The 15995-nt window shown below is 42.6% G+C and overlaps 1 protein-coding gene across 1 annotated transcript in view; it reads right to left on the reverse strand.

Moving 5' to 3' along the window:
• LOC124722180 (dynein axonemal heavy chain 5) overlaps positions 1–15995 on the reverse strand; it is an 843802-nt gene that overhangs the window by 423088 nt on the left and 404719 nt on the right. Inside the window, exons 33-34 of the mRNA XM_047247380.1 lie at positions 14225–14449; positions 8689–8861 (exon numbers count right to left, since the gene is read on the reverse strand). Of these exons, the coding sequence (XP_047103336.1) occupies positions 8689–8861; positions 14225–14449 (398 nt within the window). The remainder of the gene's footprint in view (positions 1–8688; positions 8862–14224; positions 14450–15995) is intronic.

Raw genomic sequence — 15995 nt, forward strand, 5'->3', positions numbered from 1 at the left:
GAGCTATGAGTGTACTTGTGGAGAGAGCAATAAGAGTGCGTTACCGCCAACATAACGTGTGGGAAACGGAAATGTACGGAATCCGGGATTGCAATGGTTAGAGACAAAAAGAGTAATTCTACATCATCTTGAATTGTAGTGGTTTCACCGATCATCACGACGACGCAAGGGAACCACGAAGAGTGTAGCACCACACCGCTATACAGCAACCAACAGTCACAGTAATAAATGTAAGTGTTGCAAAAATCCCAATTTCGAGTAATTTATAACTGCCTCTGTGGGCGAAATTTTTCAGTTATTTCTCATACGCAGAACTTTGCACGAAGGAAATTAGTTAGACTCGTATTTTGTACTTCTGATTTTCAAGTTAAAAATGTCAATAAAGGAGCAAGTATCAGTGGAGTAAGTACCAGTAGGTGATATGAAAGCTCAGCCTAGTGAACAGAAGATGCTATCCATTGCGTTAGATAAAATAGGCTAACGATTTGATAGTCGGGAGAGAGAAATCGTGAAGGACTTACGATAATTTAGAGAATATCCAGAGTAAAAAAAAAATTTTATAAAGGAATTAAATGAAGGTTATATGGAAACGTCGAAGATATATGAAGAAAGACAAGAAGAGAAACGCACCAATATTTTAAAATCAGTAGTTAATGTTGCCGGAATTCAGCTGGATAATAAGACAGTCGGTATTAGGAATAAATTGATATCAATATTTTGGATTGGTAAAATTGAGAAAGAAGATAACGAAGATAACTGTAGTGAGCCTAATGATCACAAAACATAAAGAGGACCATGCAAGAATCTCAAAAGGACCTAAAAGAAGTGTAAGAAGGGAAAAGCATGGATTACTATTCTTACAGACTGTACGTCACCTGGGGGTTAGATTTAGAAGCAGATTTAGACACCGACTTCTTCATTGAAATGCCTGGTTCTCAACTTAAGGTGGAAAACACAGTGACAGCTAATGTGATATCAGATGACGAAACAACTACCAAGTGCCCAGATGGTGATAGTATATTATAGGATGGACAGATTCTTCGTGTGATTCGGATGTATTGACTGTGGATATGGAACACACTTCAGAGCAGAATATTCAAGCAGAGGATGTGAAGATTACTGTTGTGGAGAAGCTGAAGCAAGAAAATACGGAACAAAAACAATATTTAGAAGAGATGTTATTTGGGAAGAAAGACGTTTGCCGTTCGAAGAGGTTGAGGCGATGTTGCTGGAAAATTACCAAACTTAAAGCACAAAAGAAGACAGTTTAAATAGTATTTGCTACGATCCATATTTCAAGAGACATGACGAAACGTACGCACAAATTTTGGAAAATTAATTAGGAAGGAACCAGTATCTTGAACTACAGCGAGATTATGACTTCTCGCCGTCTTACGGAAAGAGTTGTGGAACAAGTGGAATGAGAGGAGATCGGCCTAGGTCAGACAAGTATACGGGAACTGGAGCGAAGCGGAACTAGCAGAGCTGAAGTGACAAATTGTCGGTTGATTGCCTACAATGACGTGAATACTATGCAGTGGAAGCGGAGAAGAAAAGAAGAGGGATGAGAGGTCGACGTGATGCATTGTAAATGTCGCATGACCCCAAGTAGCCTATGTGGCACGTGCAGTTAAAAGTACTGCAAAATATTCATGAACAGCGATTTATTTAGCAGTTTATATTGTTCGTGTTAAAATACTGAATATGTGTTCGACTAGCAGCAATGTAGACTGTCGTAGTGAACAGTGAATATTTATTTCTTTTGGCATTTTATAGCTGCAACACTTATAAAAGTAGCAGTGTCATGTGCCGCGCGTATTTTGATTTCTTTTCGGGGGTACAGACATTGAGCCAAACTAACTGTTTACATGTTCGCTGCATTCCGACATCGTGGAGGATGGGGGGGCGGGGGTTCCTGTAACGCATCAGCGGTTTCACCGCGCCTCTCCACGTCCGCAGCCTAGAAGGGGAATGCGCCTTTCGTCGTGCTCACTGGCCTTGATATTCCTAAGCCCACTCCTGCCTTCATGACGACACGTGCACAGAAGGGCTACGCACAAGTCGGCGCGGCGACGTCCAAACAGGACGCTGGTCATTACGCAGCACGCCGCTCCTGCCCAAAACCAACACCCGCTGCTTCCTGCTGCGACGGGAAAAACGGCGAATTTTGGTCTCGCCGCCGGCTGCTACGCTACAATAGACGTTCATCGTGCTCTTCGGATGTCTACTGCTGTCATAGCCAAACAGCTGCTACGTCCACCTGTTAGTGAGTGTGTACATTGTGTTGTGTGCTAAAGGAAAATATGAAATACGAGTGCGTTTGTGAGTGTCTTGGTTCAGGAAAATGTTCATCAATTCGTATTAATTCTATATCTTAATATTTTTTTTTTGTTTTTCAAGTGCAGGTCTCACATTTTCTGCTTGTTTTTCGTTACTCACAACTTTATCTATTCCTTTATGTTACACTAACTTGTATTCTTGAACTATTATTTGTACATTAGAGTTGATGTTGTTTACTCTTGACCTAGAATTTTTTTGATTTTGGCCTTTGTGCCCATAGAAGTGGCAATAAACAGCAAAAACTGTTGTGCTTTATTATTTTTTCGTTTCGTCTATTGACATAACCAGAGTAAATCATTTTATCACATGAGTAATGATCTTGTCTTGATTACAATATGTTATGCGGTTGTAAAAAGTGGTTTTAGTAACTTAATGATCCGATAATCACGCTTATTTTTTTCTGTGCAGCCTGTGCACATGTTTACATGAATACGCATTAACGTTAGTATCATTAGGATGTGCTGTATGCCGTAGACATTTAAATGGACTGCATTACGTACTTTTTGGTACCATTTTCATGGAAGTTCATTCTAAAACACTTCGATATTTACTTGCTATTTGATCTCTTAATATGACAGATTTGATTTCTAAGTATGTTCATGGCCTGTTTGTCATATACATAAAAAAATGTAAATATTGTTATCCCAGTGTAGGGACGAGGTAATGCACGTGGTGTTTCTGTTGTGTTATAATATGATAACTCAGGAGGGAATCATCGCTCATCGGTGGGTTGTTCATCGCTCGTCTGTTTTCTGTGGGGTTTCTATTTCCTTTTCTTTGGGTCTTCGAAAATCTTCTTTCTCGCGGCCTTGAAAAAAAAAATCTCCTGGAGGGATGTAAGGAGTACTGTTATATGTATCGATATTGTACTCCTTACCAACAATTGCCTTCTGGAACTTTCGGAGCAGAGTGCGCCTTTTCTCTGTGAAAGCATTGTTTTACCGCATAATGGCAACAATGTCCCAGTCCTAGTTCTAGCGGTCACCCGCTGTCTTGGCGTGGGGAAAGAGTCGGTGTTGAGCTGCAGTACGGAGCGGTTGCGCACTGCCCCGCAGCAAATAAGTAATGTGTAGAATTTGCTAGAAACTGGAATCAGTAGTTAAAAGTTTACGTTGGTTTGTAGAAGAAAATTATTTCAGTTATTTCGTGGAAAAGCGCGAGAGATTAATTAACAGATCTATGGTTGATACAATGTCGTGTTTGAGAATCAGTAATTGTCGTGGAGAAACGTATTGAGAGCAGAAAGTAAATGAAAAGGTTTCCATGTCCAGTAAGTACATGTTTAATTAATGTGGAAACGCATTGTAGCGATGGTTACTTCAGTCTGAATGTGAAACCAAAGTAACTGTTAAAACTATACTATATTATGAGCGTGAGAAACAATAAACCCAAGTAATCTGATTTGTATTTTTATTTCAAAGTGAAACTTTTATTCCTTAATTAAATAACTTTAATGTTTGCAGTGAATGAGAGACGTGTATTCGCTTTGGACATATGGTCAGGTCATTTTCGTAACGAAGCATGATCTCTATGTAAAGCTCCAATACTTGAGTCCGACAGTCCGACAGTCGCAAAATTAAACTGGAAAAATGTTAATGAAGAGAGTGAGGAGCTTAACAAGTAGCGCAGGTGGATAGGAATTTAAAACTTGTGCAGCACTTGCAACTAACCAGAAACTCTGAACCGACAAGAGCAGTCACTAGCAGCATTAGGAGACGACGCACATCAGTGGCAGTCGACACGGAATTTCAAACCTCCTCAAGCGCCGTAGCCGTTGAGAGATTATACTGACGAGGTATTTCAAATCTTTGAGGTTACATAGCACACTGTATTATTCTACGTTTTGCTGACTAAGTGTTTTGGATCTGAAGACAGTCAGTGGTCGTAGTAGGGCTCGATACCACTATATCATGCACTCTGGAACTTTTTTGTGCTGTATTTCCTATTGAAACTTTCCTTTAGTTCCCTGTGTCATCGTGTTTGTCTAGGAATAATTCTGACTGAGAACAATAATCTATATTCAATTACTTTTAGATGGAGGAGGAAACTGACCTCACAGTACAAATCTTACGCCTCTTGCAGCCCATGAGTGCTACCCCGGAAAAGCTGTTACAAAGTCTGCATGAATGAAAACAATAGCAAGAGCAAGTCATGCGGACGCCACAGGTGCTCCACCAGTATGACGGAGCAACGGGATCTTAGCCCAGCTACATCGGCAGACTGCAGCAACTCTTCACGGCACATAGAATAGCATATGATGTTAACAAATGTTCTTTCTTATTATCCACCGCTGGTGCTCCTATCTACAGGTTGATACAAAAGTTATTTCCCGATAAAGACCCATGTGTGTTCAGTTATGCAGAGGTGAAGGACGAATTCATTGAATATTTCGAAAGAACGATTCTAGTGGCGTCGTCATGCCATACGTTCCGTTGTGCGTGTAACAAAACCCTCGACAGTCTTTCTCATTAGGGATTGTAAATTCAGGAATAAAAATGAAGGTTGTAGTCTTCCCTATGCCGATATAGCAGGTAGGGATATGCTTATCATTCATCTACTAGATGCAGGCCGTCGGAATGACCTTGCTCGCTTAAATCACCCCACACTCGATGAATGTTTATCCGTTATTCAGGCTTCTGAACAAAGAAGAGAGGATACACAGTCACGAAGGAACCGAGGTTTTTAAGACGGAGGTTTTTATGACGGATTTTCATAGTAGTGACAAGTCTTCCAGCCGCAAGGATAGACAGAACGGCAAAACCCTCCAAGGGTCAAGGATAATTCCACTCCAACGAAGGGGACAAGTCGAAATTAATTGGAAATTAGCCGTCTAAAACGAAGTCTTGTGCTCTGTGCTTCGTTGCTCACGATAAATGATAGTGTTATTACAAAAATATGAAGTGTCTAAATTGTCGAAAATTGGGGCACACGGCAGAGCTTAGTCTGCCGAAGCAACTTCGCACTGATAAGTACCCTACTTGCACAGGTGACACTAAAAACATGGAAGATGACTTCGAAAATAGCGTTTACAGTGTTATTTCGCAAGGTACCAGAGTGGTTTAGGTTGTTGGATTCAGTGGATGAAATGTGCAGTCTCAAATTGAAACAGATTCCTCTAAAACTATCACGAATATTGCTACTTATGGCTCTGTTGGCTCTTCACAGTTGGCCATATGTAAATGAAGTCTGACGAGTTAAATTGATCACGTGAGCCAAATCAAAGGTTGTTGTAGAGCGATTGCCTACTATAAAAACAAATGTGTGCAGGCACCGTTGCTGGTGATGCAATATCAAACAGCTATCAACTTACTGGGATATAATCTTTTCAGCAACTTGGTTTCATGGTTCAGGATTCTGTCAGGCAAATTCATGTCATCAGTGGGAATGTGGAATGTACACTACCCCACACCAGCTACCACGCCACACTGCCAAAATCTTATTTTCCTTGGCCTACAGAAATGGACCCCTGGTGCTGGCTCCATCTAGACTCCGCCAGACTGTTTCTGGTGTCTAAGTGGCTTATTATCGTGGACGCTCACACTAGCTATCCTTACATCGTCAGGATGGGCAGTGTCCCCAAAAAATCTGCGCCCTGAAACAGATCTTTCCAGTGGAAGAGCTCCCAACAGCTGTTATTACACATAATGGGGCTTAGCTTACTGCTGAAGAATTTGAGTCTTTCTGCGTGGCTCATCGTATTAAGCACCTTCATAGTGCGCCATTTCATCTGGAGTTGATGGGGTCGCAAAAAACTTCGTCCGGACATTCAAGGCTCAAATGAAAAACTCACTGCTGAGTACAGTTCAACTTGCTGATATTTCTTTCTTCTTACAGATGTTCTATCCATAAGAACATATCTCCCACAGAGGTGCTGCCCAGACGGAAGAGAAGGATACTTCTATTCCTCACTGCATCTCATCCATGAGGAAGCATCATCGCCAATGGATTTGGAGGAAAAAAATGGCATTCTAAGGCGGGTGCCAATGTCTCCTATTCCGAGATATGACATGCAAGAAGGAAGGAACGACACCGAAGGCACCAGAGACGGAGCACGAGCTAGGACTGCTTCAGGGATTGGGAAGGAAATCGGCTGTGCCGTTTTGGAGGAACCATCCTGGCATTTACAGATTTAGGGATATTACGAAAGAAAGTAAAACTGGATGGTCGGACGGGGATTTGAACCGTCATAGGAGTGATATCTTGGGACTGTGATCTCTCTACTGAGCATTGTGATGTACGTCATACTGATAGCAGAAGGGGATAGCCGATGCAAAAGTGTGAATTAAGTTCGACCATGGGTTGATTCTTTTTCTCGTTCCAGAAATTATAGCTCTGTTTCAGTTTCAAGTGGAGACAATGCTTCTCTCCCAGAAGGGAAGGGGGAGATGCAGAACTGCAGCCTACCAGTGCTGACACCCTACCACCATCAGAACCAATGTACTCGGAGTCCACCGGAGATGGCGCGGAGGCCAGGCAGAGGTGGATCTCGTCCACCAACCACAGCATCAGCATAAGGAGGAGAGGCTTTACCTCTCTTCTCGAGCTTTCTGTCATGGGCGGTGTGTAGGTTCAGCCAACATGAAAGCAAAGTGAGTACTTTGGTGGCATTCCACAGAGAACGCTAAGGGCAGACATACTACCTCGTGCATCTCTGTCCCACGCACCAAACAGGCCGAGGGATGACATCACTCCATCTCAGAAGCCAATGAGCACCATATCACAGCCATTCATATAGATTCCCTGTAATAATCTGTATGGCTATTTAACTAGTGCCCCAGCGAGTTAGCGACAGTCTTGAATCGACTGTCTACATTTGTCACTGACTTCTTCATCAGGAGTCTTCATTCCACGGGTATAACAGCCACTGCAGCCTAAATCATCCAGTGATGTCGGTAATGGGCTCAGCTACGGACAGTATTTACTTCTGGAGATTGACTTTATTGTGTATCGGACTTAGTGTCAACCAGAACAGATTGGGTAGTGTTATACCTGAAATGGAAATTATGGTTTTGTGTCGCAGCAACAGAATGTTCATTAACATTGTATAAGTCATTTTGTAGTTGCGTTGCAGATACCCTACTATTGAACAGTAATAACATTGAAGTTATCATTTGTGTGTGCTTATGTATGTCTGATAAATTATACATAGTGTTTGTACTACCAATAACATAGTAACAAGAGGGATTGGGGTGCGTATCGAGGTATATTGCCAATAATATTTCCATCGATCCGTACATCAATGGAACATAATCGGAAAAGGCTGATATTAGTATGAAATGCCCTCCTCTATACATTGTACAATGGCTTTCTGTTTATACATGTAGTTGTAAATGTGGAGGCGTAGTTATAATGGTGTCCATCAGTGAATTTAGATGAGGGAATGTCGGATGCGAATTTTTTCAATAACAGAGCATCTCACTGTTGATGCAAAACAGGGTCGACGTAACTTACACCTGAAATAGCAGTTCAGTGAACTCTGAAACTGCGGCGCGGCGTAGCCGTGCGGTCTTAGGCGCCTTGTCACGGTTCGGGCGGTTCCCCCCGTAAGAGGTTCGGGTCCTCCCTCGGGCGTGGGTGTGTGTGTTGTCCTTAGCGTAAGTTAGTTTACGTTAGATTAAGTAGTGTGTAAGCCTAGGGACCGATGACCTCAGCATCTTGGTCCCATAGGAACTTATCACAAATAAAAAAAAATAAAAAATAAAAAAATAAAAAATCTCTGAAACTGTGCTTTGTAGGAAAAAGTTTGAGATTATACGTTACGTACGTGAGCCTTGAGAAACAGTTTTCTCCTTTGGTAAGTCCCGTCCTTTGTTTCGTCAAACGGTTTAACTCTGCTTTGTAAAGCTAAAGAAACAGTACACTAACTTGTGGACCCCCCACAAGTTGGGAAATGTTTACATGGCGCTGGACGCTCTCACTCAAGGGGAGGATTCTCTTTGTCGCTTAATTATTAACCATTTCCAGCAAATCTCCTTCAATCCTATGTGTAGACTGGCTACTCTGTCCTAGATGTTTTAAAAGTGAAAGAAGATGGGGCTGAAAATGTCGACATTGATTAGAAGAGTGTTTACAAGTTTTCCGTTTAATTCTCTGGACTACATTGAGCATGCATGGGACCCTAATGGTGGTCTTACATAAGACATTGCGCAGTTATGGAATGAAATGTATACAGCATGGATCAACATACCAGTAGTAAGAACTAGCAGGCCTTTCGATCTTTCGATTGGCGTCTACATAGCATACTGCGTTCTCTGGGTATTCATGGGCGGTCGAAATAATGTTATCAGCTGTGCTGCCTATTTTTTGATAGATAATGGTGTGTATGAAATGGATAGCAACTGATTTTACCTGTCAGTTAGTGGTGTGATTACGAGTCTCTCGGTACAACCTAGATACTCATTCTGGTAAGTGAAGGTCACGTCAGTAATTGCAATCCACGTCTTGTCGACATCTTCTTTGAAATAGAATCGGCATTGCTTCAGCCACTCAAAGTCGTTTGCGTGTCTGACGTTCAAGCGACACTGTAAAACAAGAACCAGTCGTTATAAAATGACACTTGGAACGGTATTTATTTAGTATGTCTCGTCAATATGCGTTCTAGAGTTTATGCATCTGCGAATACAGTACATCAGTGGTGCATGAGCAAATAATTTTAGTTCTATTTGGGAATGATAGGATGTACGAATACATGAAATTTGTTCTAAAGTTATAGAACATTGTTATTAGAAATCTCGAAATACGTCTCCTGGCTAAAAACAGCATTCACAATGGGACGTTATTATAGCTAGCGCAGTGTTTACCTGAAGAGTAAACAAGTAACTTTAATTATACTAAGGTGTGGTATATGTTCTTCCATACATGTCAGAAAGAACAGACACCATGTGAAATCTGCAGCTGTGATACATATTAAGTAAATTAGAGGTGGAGGGGGAGAAAGGAAAGTAATGTGAAGGAGTTAGTGATGTCAGCTGCATCAGGACTTGATGCGGAATCAACAGCGACAAGCTAAAATGTGTGCCAGTCTAGGATTCGAACCTGGGATCTCCTGCTTACTAGGCAGTTGCTTTAGCCACAGTATCACCCACATACAGTGTTTGTCGCACCTGCGCGGGCTATCTCAGCACACCTCTCAGACAACCGTCATTCCCACCTATCCTCAGTCCCCATCCATGTCCTCCATGCTCACTACTTCGAGATTCTTGCAGGAGGTTGAATGTATCTGTGTATCTGAACTGAAGGTGGTGGATTTGTTGCCCATCAAGGCGAATCAGTTTTACAAAGCTCAACCCCGCATCCGGCCATCCTGAGTTAGCTTTTCCGTGGTTTCCCTAAATCACTTCAGGCAAATGTCGAGAAGGTTCCTTTGACAGGGCACGGCCGACTTCCTTCCCCATCCTTCCCTAATCCGATGGGACCGATGACCGCGCTGTTTGGTCCCTTCCCCCGAACCAACCAACCATTCATGCAAATGAATGACACGTGGGAAAGCAAAGACACCACGCATTCGTATAATTAATTCGCCTCGAAGTGCAAAGAACCCACCACCTACAGTGTGGATGCACAAATACGTTCGATCTCCTGCGGGAATTTCAATGTGGCGAACATGGAGGACATGGACGGGGACCTCGGATAGGTGCCATTAGGTGAGAATGTGGGTTGGCCGTGAGGAGTGCCGACGTAGTCCATGCACCTGCGATATACACCGTGTCCGGATGGCGCAGTGCTAAACGCAACTACCTATTAAGCAGGAGATACCGGGTTCTAACCTCGGTTTGGTACATATTTTCACTCATCGCCGCTGATTACACATAAAGTCCTGGTGCAGCTGACATCAACAGTTCCTTCCCTTTCTTTTCCTTTCTCTCCCTCCACCTTGAATTTATATAGTAAATAACTTTAAATTAATCTCGCTCCTTTTTCTCTTTTATTTCTGAATTCGTTACGCTATAACGATTGTAAGTGCGCTTTAAGAACTGAAGCTAAAATGCTCAATAAATTGGTTTATGTTAAAACGACAGAAAGAAGAGGAGGAGGAAAAGATTATTGTTTAACGTCCCGTCGATTACGAGGACATTTGAGACGGAGCACAAGCTTGGATTAGGGAAGGATGGAGAAGGAAAGGGGCCATGACCTTTAGAAGGAACCGTTTCGGCATTTGCCTTAAGTGATTTAGGGAAATCGCGGAAAACCTAAATCAGGATGGCCGGACGAGGGTTTGAACCGTCATCTTCCCGGATGCGAGTCCAGTGTGCTAGCCACTGCGCTACCCCGCTCGGTAATGACAGAAAAACCTCGGTTAAATTTTTCTGATTGCTTGAAGTTAATTTCGTGCGTCGGACTTTTGTCGCGGTTATGCTCTCTAACAGCTTTGCATAAAAATGCATATGCAACGATGAGGACAACATGCTTTAGTACTGAAGAGATAAACTAAGTGGAGCGCGATCTGAAAGTTATAATATGTGCGAAACACAATATTATGCCCCAGCAGTCGTCATCGTGAGAACCTTGTGTACATGGAGTCCCTCCCCAAGAAAAACCACCACGACCATGCTTAGTATGTTGTGCAGGAAGACATACTGAACGGTTTTCAAGAGAGTAACCGTATCCGGAAAAGCACGACTTGGGCGTTGGGGAAGTGTCGAAGTCTGAGATGGATGTACGTTCCACATTATGTCAACAAATCAACGTGAGAAGCACATCGCGCCGTGTGCACTACAAACGTGCATCGAACTCCGTACCTCCTACGTCAATGCAGAGCCAACATCGGCGGTGCTGAGCCTCAATCCCATGACCGAATACGTGCGGCTGTCTTTTAAGTATTTCAGTCGCTCCGTGGACTCGAGCAATAAGGTCCTCCCCTGACGTTACAGGTGTGCCATACACTACACCCTTTATATTACTCCACGGAAAATAGTATAGAAGTATCAGATCTGGCGACTGTGCTGCCCATGGAACTGATGCACCTCAACCAACCCATCGGCTGGGATATACGACGTTGAGATGATTGTGCACACCGACTTCAATTTGGGTTGGAGCTCCGTCGTGTTGCAGCCACATGTCCATCCGAAAATGTAATAACAGTACATCCAATACGGTAGGAAAAACATCTCTAATAGAAAAGTTGAATCAAAACACCTTCAGCGTCCAAATTTCCTGTTATTAGGTTATTTCAGCAACCAGTTTTAGCGCTACAATACGCCATCTTCAGGCCCCCTGACCGAAATATAGGAAAAGTTCCATCTCCGGTCCAGTCAAAATAGAAGCCAGCATTCGGTGACTGGTACCCGTAGATTTTCGCACAGCGATCCCTTCAGTCGTGATGATCTACGGGAACTACTCACTGAATGCAGCCCCATATTTTGACTGGCCCAGAGGTGGGATTCTCCCACTCTTCGGTCAGGGGCCCTGAAGATAGCTTAATATAGCACTGAAACTGGTTGCTCAAATAAAACAAAAACTGGAAATTTAGACCGCTGAAGGTGTTGTGATTCGACATTTTGTATTAAACAGTTGAAGTGCAGCAACTTAACAGAGACCTCTAATAAACGTGAGGTAGATCACTACTGTTAGTCTGTTTGGTACTAAATATGGCCCAATGATATGATCACCAATGATCCCGGCACAGGTTTTAATACCTGTGCTGGTGATTTTGAATCAGCTGCGCACACGGATTTTCATCGGCTCAAACATACCTGTTGTGCAAGTTTAATATGACGTCTCTAGTAAACGAGCATTCATCCGTGAATAGTGCCAAGCTCGGGAATAGTGGCTGGAGTACGCATTGTTTTAAATACCGCTGTGCTAATTCAAACTCCATCCTTCGTGGGTAGTCCTTCGCCCATAATGCCTGTACTTCCTGCAGATGGTATGGATGGAACCGGTGTTCATGGACAACACGTCACACGGCACTTTTACCCGTGTACAGCGCCGGTGCTACCTGCCGAGTGCTGGTGGCTAGGTCCTCTTCGAACATTGTTAGCACGTCCTACTCCAACTGTAATGTACGAGCTGAGCGTGTAAGACCCGCATCACGTTTTGGCACCTATCAGAGAACAAGCAGTAGGCTGTGGATCGTATTCACAAGTATCAAGCGCGAAGTGCTACTACTTTACTGTACAATGGACTCATCTCAGGCAGAAAATACCTACGAGCAACAGTCCGTCTTCTCTGAGGAGTCTCTGAGGAGCCGCGAACATGGAATGATGCGGTGTACCTCTGTTTGGAAAACGTTCCACATACAATCTTTCAGCAGCTCTCCCATTGCAATCTGCTTCGCCGTATGCAAGCACAATGTCGGTCATTCCAGCAGGTGTGTGCTGGTACATGTCGCACTGCTCTCAACAACGTTATTGCACTGGCAGACCACGGTCCACAGTAGGTTGGGCACAAGGGGTGTATGTAGCGCATGCGTAGTAATGTTAGTAGTCTCATACCTTTCACCCACAGTACACGGATGCTAAGGGGTTGTGCACTTTCGGATATGGGATCCCTCTTGATAACCAATCAGTATGCTATCCCGCACAACATACTAAGCTTTGTCGGTGTTGTTTTGGGATACTCTGCACACAGCGATAGTAAGATTTCAAACACTGACATAGAACAAACAATTCAACGAGTAAAAATATTGAAATACTGCAGTGATCACATCCGGACAAGATATTACTGCCAAAATTTGCGGAATACGCAGCTGTAACTCCCAACCATTGATTTATTACGAAATACGCTACGCGCAACTCATAACGTTCCGAAAATTCTCAAAAATATACCTTAATTCTCGTAGATACCAGCTGAAATGTGTGGGGAACGAGTGTCTGAACGACGATAATGCTGCCGAAATTTTTGCAAATGCCATTTATGCGAAGCATAAATGTAATTTGCAACTGACGGTATAGTACGAATTTTGCGCGCCGCTCGCAAACGTTGGAAAACACGCAATATATCTCGGGACACACAGTCCTCGACACAATCAGTCACAGATACTGCGAAAACAGCACAAAGAGTAAAATAGTGGAATCTCGAATTTCGAATCGGACATACCTAAATAGCCTGTCAAAGATGAACACCGTGGCGTCAGATCATCCAACTTCCGGCAGATGAAATGAATTTTGCTTTCTATGAAGCAGAGCCACTGACATTCGCTCTCTGCTCTGACTGATTTTTCGTTTCTGTGTGATGTGTTGCAGCTATGACTCACAGGACGTCGCTAATCGGTGAAAAAATTAGCCAGATTCTTTTAAAAATACCCCTAGCATATGGTTTCCCACTTCCTTTCGGGAACTTCAATAAATGTAAGACTCTTCCGGCATAAACCTTTCCCATACGTAATTCTTTCTGCAAAATGAAGCACACGCTGTCTTCTGATGTGTATGTGGCATTGGTTATTTCACACACCTATCGTAGACAATATCCTAATACCATACAACTAGCTGTCTGTGTTTTCATTCGTGGTTATAGTGAACTTTGTGACGCCACGGTACTTTATCGATTTTAACGAAACACACAACACGACTACTTCAAAATGCATTGTAATGAAAATAGTTTTACGGATGCTGATACTTGATTTATGGTATTTTGCTTAGTGTAACAACGTTACAAAAGCAATATTTTGTTGACTTCAAAGCCAAATTTCTGCTGATTCGAAAACGTTTCATCTCGCGAACTGGAAAAGTAGCAGACTAGCCAAAGGTATACTAAGAGCAATGGAAATTTGTCTGAAGAGATATCTTCCGCATACGATCGTTTCGAATTCGTTATCTAGCTTCTAGACAAGTCCATATAGGTTTTACTCTTCTAAGAACTGAACTCCTCCTACCTCTTAGTAAACAACAATAAACAAATAAATAAATAAATAAAGTGAGGATAATGTTATGCACATGATACTCACCAGAATGTCGAAAATGTCCCGCTGATGCACATGTATAGTGATGAGAGTTTCGAACTTGATCCGCTCTAACTTGGTAAGATCACGGGTCGTCTGGTCGATAAGGGTATTAAGCAATTCTAGAAATTTGTTGTTGGTCTCTGACATAATCTTCTTGTCAGCACGAGCTTGCATGAGGGCCGCCTCACCATCTCTGGTCCAGATCATCTGTATTCCTAATATTCCGACCTGCAAAGAACGATACACATTATTTCATGTTACCTGCTGCGATGAAGTGAAATAATGCCTGTAAAATGTTCCAGCAAACAACTGTTTTAACGGCTGGGAACGAAAACTATCTAATTAGAAGTATCGACGTCAGTCGCTGCTGTAGTTTTGTGTAACATGTTGCAGAAAACTGAAAATTGTAATTGCAACTGTTTGTGTCCCGTACTGTTTGCCAGGCATGTTTACCAACTGATGACCAATTGTAGCACACACATAAACAAATTGCTAGAAACAGCGTGAGTTTTGGAAGAGATACAAAACAGTCATCCTTCATTTGTTGTGTGTTACTCAATACGATATCGCTTCTGGGTCACAATTAAGTTGCTCTCAGTCACGTTTATTCTCCATGATGTGTTTCGAAGGCTTATATCTCCAGCTTGAGTTGGAAAGTTTCTTGATTTTGACAATACGATTTTTTTCTACAAATACTTTCATTTTCCAACGTTTTGCTTTAAACAATAGCGCTTTCGGATGCCACAGCACTATTCTTTACATACAGGATCCGGAAAGAGCCCCTCCCATGTTTCAAAACGTAGCTACAAACAAGTACAAAAGATACACAGAAAATACTATTATTTGTGAAAAACAAGTACCATTCGATTTTACTTTAGTTGGTTTTAAAAATTATGTCCAGTAAATGGCTTCCTTCGTTGGTGACACGATGACGAGCCATTTTCCGGAAGTTGTCCATAGTTTTTCGTGTTATGTCCTGTGGAACGGCAGACACTTCCCGGATGATTGCCTCATTACGTGCTTGCAGGTTTATGGGGCGATGTTTTTACACTTGAGCCTTTAAATGCTCACAAAGAAAAAAATCACAATGTGATAAATCGTGTGGCCTTCGGTGCCAGGCGATGTCTTCTCGCGAAGAGGGAAGACGTTCAGGAAACAACTCTCTCAAAAGTTTTAGAGAACGCCGAGCGGTGTGAGCTGTGGCTCTCTATTTTTAGAACCAGACCTCTCCCTCTTCATGATGTCCAAAAAACTGGTTTAACTTAGGTCTTTATCATGCGACAATAGTAATTTTAATTAACCATTGCTGTTACGATATATTCTTCAAAAAAGACGGACTCCACACATATAGTTTAGAACGGCGCACTGTCACATGATGGCTGTGACGTGGTCGTTGGTGAAGGTCCTGAAGGTTTTCTGCTGCCCAGTAGCGGAAATTTAGCTTATTTACAGTGTCGGATAAGGGGAAGTGTTCATCCTCAGAACTAATTAAAACAGCGCCTGAGGGAATGTTCTCAAGAATTTCCTTTGCTAGTTTCAAAATCTCTGTTACTTCGCTCTTTGGTAACCATCATTTTGTGGGGGTACATGTGAAGGTCTCCATGCAACCGGTCCTATCAGACAATCCTAGGGCAGCAGCATGTTTAAGTGCTGAACACTTCGGAGATTGCTCGACGGGTGCTCTCACACTCACCAAATTTTCCGACGTTGGCACCGTGCGAGGTCGGCCAATAGATTTTCTTTTCAGTGGAGAACCCGAAGCTCTAAAGTTTGA

This window comes from Schistocerca piceifrons, chromosome X, assembly GCF_021461385.2.
Source record: "Schistocerca piceifrons isolate TAMUIC-IGC-003096 chromosome X, iqSchPice1.1, whole genome shotgun sequence".
Lineage (NCBI taxonomy): Eukaryota > Metazoa > Arthropoda > Insecta > Orthoptera > Acrididae > Schistocerca > Schistocerca piceifrons.